The following is a 5118-nucleotide window of genomic DNA, read 5'->3' on the forward strand; positions in this document are numbered from 1 at the left end:
AGACTCCATCTCAAAAAAAAAAAAAAAAAAAAAAAAAAGAGAGAGAAAGAAAAAAGTGTTCTCACATTTTCTTGGGGCCAGTGCTCGGTGAATTTTTTGCTCATTCAAATTTTGTCTTTGTCCAGGTTGGTTTCTTCAAACGGAACCTGAAGGAGAAGATGGAGGCTGGCGGAGGTGTCCCAAATGGAATCCCTGCAGAAGACTCCGGGCAGCCGGCGTCTGGGGAAGAGGCTGGGGATCCGGGCTGCCTGAAACCCCTCCACGAGGAGGACTCTGAGAGTGGCGGTGGCAAGGACTGAGTCCAGGCCTGTGATGTGCAGAGGGTCCAGAACTGAACTCAGGACGCCCAGGGCCACTCTGCCTCCGCCTGCATTCCGCTGTGTGCCCTCGGGCGAGTCACTGCCCCTCCTTGGCCCTCCATTTCCCTATCTTGAACATGGAGCTCATGCCTGCCTGTCTCCTTTGCAGGCTCATAGGGAGGACCTGCTGAGGGACCAGCCAGGAGGGCTGCAAAAGTGAGGGTTTGTCATGACCAGATGGTCCACCAGCCTTTCTTGGTTTCCTTCCTTGGAAGAGAATGTCTGATCTAAATGTGGAGAAACTGTAGTCTCAGGACCTAGGGATGTTCTGGCCCTCACACCTTCCCTGAGATGTCCACAGATGCCTCCCCCCACCGCAGAACCTGTCCCTGCCCACTCCCCTGCACTGGAGTCCAGTCTCTTCTGCTGGCAGAGAGCAAATGTGACCTGTCTCACTACATGACTGCGGCACATGCCTTGCTCTTGGCCAAAGACCAAATTCCTTGGCATGCCTTTCAGCACCCTGCAAAATGAGACCTTGGTGGCCTTCCCCAACCTATTCTAGAGCCATGCTGCCTCCTTGTCAAAGCTCCAGTGACACCAACCTTTCTCCCAGGCCAGGCTCCTTCCTGTCTTCCTGCATTCACCCAGACGGCTCCCTCTGTCTGAACCTTCCACCTGGCCACCCCTCCTTCCTCGGCTGGCAGATCCTAGCTCACATGTCAGACTCGGTTGGGTCCCCACGTCTTTCACACTTCCTCCAGCCTGCACTACTCCTTCAAAGCATACGTCATGTTTCTTCATCCAGCAGCCTGGATGTTTTTCCCTGTTTAATGATTGACATACTTAGCAGCTATCTTTCAGTGAACTCTGAGGGTAAAGGTCATATTTGTCTTGTTCACCTTGGGATGCCTCGTGATATGTCAGGGCGTGGGACACCTAGTAGGTGCTTGACACAATTTCATTGAATTAATGACAAAGCCTGTGGGAAGATACAGAAAAAGAGGGGATGGACTGGGCGCGGTGGTTCATGCCTGTAATCCCAGCACTTTGGGAGGCCAAGGAGGGTGGATCACCTGAAGTCAGGTAAAGACCAGCCCTGGCAAAATCCCGTTTCTACTAAAAATACAAAAGCCAGGCGTGGTGGCACACGCCTGTAGTTCCAGCTACTCAAGAGGCTGAGGTAGGAGAATCGCTTGAACCCGGGAGGTGAAGGTTGTGGTGAGCCAAGATTGTGCCATTATACTCCAGCCTGGGCAGCAACAGAGCGAGACTCCGTCTGGAGGAAAAAATAAAAAGAGGGAATGGGCCTGTGACATCCCCATCCTTGGAGGCCGTCTTCCGAGGCTCTGCCCCTGCCCTGGCTCCACACCCTCTCCCAGGACCCATCACACCTGTGCAATGGCTCCCACAGAAAGACTGAGCTCAAAGTGGGAACCACGTCTGCTCACTTGGAGCCCCAGTGCCAAGCACTGTGCCTGCGTGTATTTATCCAATAAATGTGAAATTCTGTCCAGTTTTGCGGTGTTTTTGTGCTGGTGCAATATTGCAGCCCTACTCAATTAAGTGAACATTTCTGGCTGTGTTCTATGGCTCACAACTGTATTCCCAGCACTTTGGGAACCCAAGGCGGGAGGATCCTTCGAGGCCAGGAGTTTGAGACCAACCTGGGCAACATGGCAAAACGTTGTCTCTATAAAAAATTAAAATATAAAAACTTATTTGAGCCTGATTGCACGTACCTGTAGTCCCAGCTACTCAGGAGGCTGAGACAGAAGGATCACATGAGCACAGGAGGTCAAGGCTGCAGTGAGCAATGGTCACATCACTGCAATCCAGCCTGGGCCACAGAGCAAGATACTGCCTCCAAAAAAAAAAAAAAAAAAAAAGCCAGACGCAGTGGCTCACATCTGTAATCCCAGCACTCTGGGAGGCTGAGGTGAGCGGATCACATGAGGTCAGGAGTTCAAGACCAGCCTGGCCAACATGGTGAAAACCCCATCTCTACTAAAAATACAAAAAAATTTAGCCAGGCGTGGTGGCGGGCACCTGTAATCCCAGCTACTCAGGAGGCTGAGGCAGGAGAATCACTTGAACCCAGGAGGTGGAGATTGCGGTGAGTCGAGACCACACCATCGCACTCCAGCCTGGGTGACAGAGTAAGACTCCATCTCAAAAAAAATAAAGAAAAAAATAGCACTTCCAACCAGGCGCGGTGGCGCGCTGCAACACAGCCAGACCTGTTTTCTAGCAGCAGCAGCAGCAACGCACTACCCAGATAAGGCCCCTGGCTACTACTGGTGTCTCCCACTTCCCAGGGCGCTGTCCACGCACATGTTTTAAGGACAAGTCTCGTTTACCACATAAAGGTTTTTATTGAACTCAAACTCAGGGGCTCCAAAGCCTGAGGAAAAACAGGGAGGCTGGGGTTTGCACGCAGAGGCCCAGGCCCCACCCCGAGGCCCCACTCCCCACCCCACCTACCCTTTTATCTGCTCCTGACTCAACAAGGGTTTCAGCAGCTACCAATCTAAGCTAACCCACTCTAATTAGGTAATCCCCCGCCCTCCCCCCTCCCTGCTCTAGCACGTTGCCAAGCCAGGCACCCACCGAGGAGCCACCACTGCGAGGCCAGCCCTCCGCTGACCTCTCTCCATTTCTCCCAGGGCCTCCCGCTGCCGGCCTGGCCTCCCTCCAACCCACTTCCCACAAGTCTCCAGGGCATGTCACTTCCTCCACCCTGGCCCTCTTCTTCCAGCATCCTCAGCTCCTCCATCCTGCTGCGGCTTCTCCACTATCCTCCCTAAAGGTTCTTCTAGTTCCCTGGCCCCTTATCTTCTGCCCAAACCTCCCACCCCTGCTGGGGCCCTGGGTCAGCGCCGGCCCGCCGCATGGGTCCGCTGGTGGCGGATGAGGTCGGAGCTCTGGGAGAAAGCCTTTCCGCAGTCATCGCACTTGTAGGGCCGCTCGCCGCTGTGCACCCGGTGATGCTGCAGCAGCGTGGAGGAGCGGCAGAAGCCCTTGCCGCACACAGCGCACCTGTAGGGCCGCTCGCCCGTGTGGGAGCGCTGGTGCTGGATGAGCGTGGAAGAGCGATTGAAGGTCTTGCCGCAGTCGGGGCAGCTATAGGTGCGGCCTGGCAGGTGGGTGCGGGCGTGGATGGCCAGCACCGAGCTCTGGCCAAAGCGCTTGCCGCACTCAGGGCACTTGAAGGGCTTCTCTCGGGCGTGGCTGCGGGCATGGGGGATAAGGGCCGACCGCTGGGAGAAGCTCTTGCCGCAGATGCCACAGCTGAAGGGCCTCTGACCGGTATGCACCCTCTGATGGCTGCGCAGGGACGAGTTCTGGCTATAGCACTTGCCGCACTCGGTGCAGCTGTAGGGCCTCTCGTGGCTGTGGGTGCGCTGGTGTCGCAGGAGGTAGGAGCTGTCGCCGAAGGCCTTGCCACAATGTGGGCACTTGTAGGGCTTCTGGCCAGAGTGAGTGCGCTGGTGGCGAAGCAGGTAAGAGCTGTCAGCGAAGGCCTTGCCGCAACGGGGACATTTGTAGGGTCGCTCGCCAGTGTGGGTGCGCTGGTGTTTGATGAGGTCAGAGCTCTGGGAAAAGGCCTTGCTGCAGACCTCACATTTGTAGGGCTTCTCACCGGTGTGAATGCGCTGGTGCTGGATCAGGGTGGAACCCCGCCCGAAGCTCTTCCCGCAGATGCCGCAGATGTTAGGCCGAGGGCCCTGCCCACCCCTGGCCCGGCCACCCCGCCGGCTTGGACCTCGAAGGGCTCCTGTGAGACCAAGGGGATTCTGAAGCATCTCAAACTGTGGTGTAGACAGCAGGGCCCCTGTGGGCATCTCAAAAGGTGGTCCTATGGGCAGGTCCCCTGTGGGCTGCTCCCCAAACCCCTGAGTGAAGGAGTCCAGGGGGTGAACTCCTACAGAGATATTCAAGGGACTCTTTTCCTCGGGGTTCAGAAGCATCTCTGCACCCTCCTGGAATTTGGAACTTTGAGCTTCAAATTCTGGGCTTTGGGTTTTGAGCTCAGGGTTCTGGGATTCATATCTAGAGCTCTCAGATTCATAGCTAGGGCTCCGGGGTTCGTAACCGGGGCTCCGGGGTTCATAGCCAGGGCTCCGGGGTTCATAGCCAGGGCTTTGGGGTTCATACCTAGGGCTCTGGGATTCAAACTCAGGGCTCTGAGAATCTGATTCAGGGCTTCTGGGTGCAAACTCAGGGCTTGGGGGCACAAGCCCAGGGCTTCGGGACTCAAATCCCGGGCTTTCAGGCTCAAATCTGGGGCTTTGGGGTTCAAACTCGGGGCTTTGTGGCTCAAACCCAGGGCTCTGGGGTTCAAGCCCAAATGGTATCTCTTCGACTTCATAGTCCCCAGTGCCTTCTTGCTGAGAAATTTCCTCTTCCTCATTCTCACTCATGTTGCCTGCAGGATCAGAGAATTACAGAAAATCCAGATCGTGTGAGACCTGGAAGGTCATTTGGTCTATTAGCAACCACACACCTCCCACCTCACAAGCAGGGTTGCTGGCCCCTAGACCAGTGCTGAAATTCCCACGCCCCCCTCAGCGGACCCAGGACACCCCAGTCCCCACCTGCCCCTACTCCGAGTCCCAGGTGTCCCAGCCCCAGGCCCTCGCTCCCTCCCTGGAGCCACAGCCCCTTCTCCTGCTCGCAGGTCCACTCCTCGGACGGGCGCTCCCTCCTCACCTCTGAGGGACCCTTCGGGGCTCCTCATTTCGTCAGAACTCTGCACATCCTGGGGCTCGAGGCCCCACGGCGACGCCTCCCGCTCCATCCCCGCGGGCTCCCCGTG

General features: G+C 56.5%; 2 protein-coding genes across 2 annotated transcripts in view; one reads left to right on the forward strand and one right to left on the reverse strand.

Moving 5' to 3' along the window:
- Positions 1-757, forward strand: part of ITGAL (integrin, alpha L (antigen CD11A (p180), lymphocyte function-associated antigen 1; alpha polypeptide)) — a 67707-nt gene extending 66950 nt beyond the window's left edge. Inside the window, exon 32 of the mRNA XM_011982547.1 lies at positions 126-757. Within this exon, the coding sequence (XP_011837937.1) occupies positions 126-299 (174 nt within the window). The 3' untranslated portion in view covers positions 300-757. The remainder of the gene's footprint in view (positions 1-125) is intronic.
- Positions 758-2654: 1897 nt separating this feature from the next.
- ZNF768 (zinc finger protein 768) lies at positions 2655-5112 on the reverse strand. The gene is made up of 2 exons (XM_011982469.1): positions 5013-5112; positions 2655-4728 (listed from the first exon to the last, which is right to left on the reverse strand). Exons 1-2 carry the CDS (start codon positions 5098-5100, stop codon positions 3173-3175), a joined length of 1644 nt encoding a protein of 547 aa, XP_011837859.1. The 5' UTR covers positions 5101-5112; the 3' UTR covers positions 2655-3172.
- Positions 5113-5118: the final 6 nt, after the last annotated feature.

Source organism: Mandrillus leucophaeus, unplaced genomic scaffold (assembly GCF_000951045.1).
Source record: "Mandrillus leucophaeus isolate KB7577 unplaced genomic scaffold, Mleu.le_1.0 Scaffold24, whole genome shotgun sequence".
Classification (NCBI taxonomy): Eukaryota; Metazoa; Chordata; class Mammalia; order Primates; family Cercopithecidae; genus Mandrillus; species Mandrillus leucophaeus.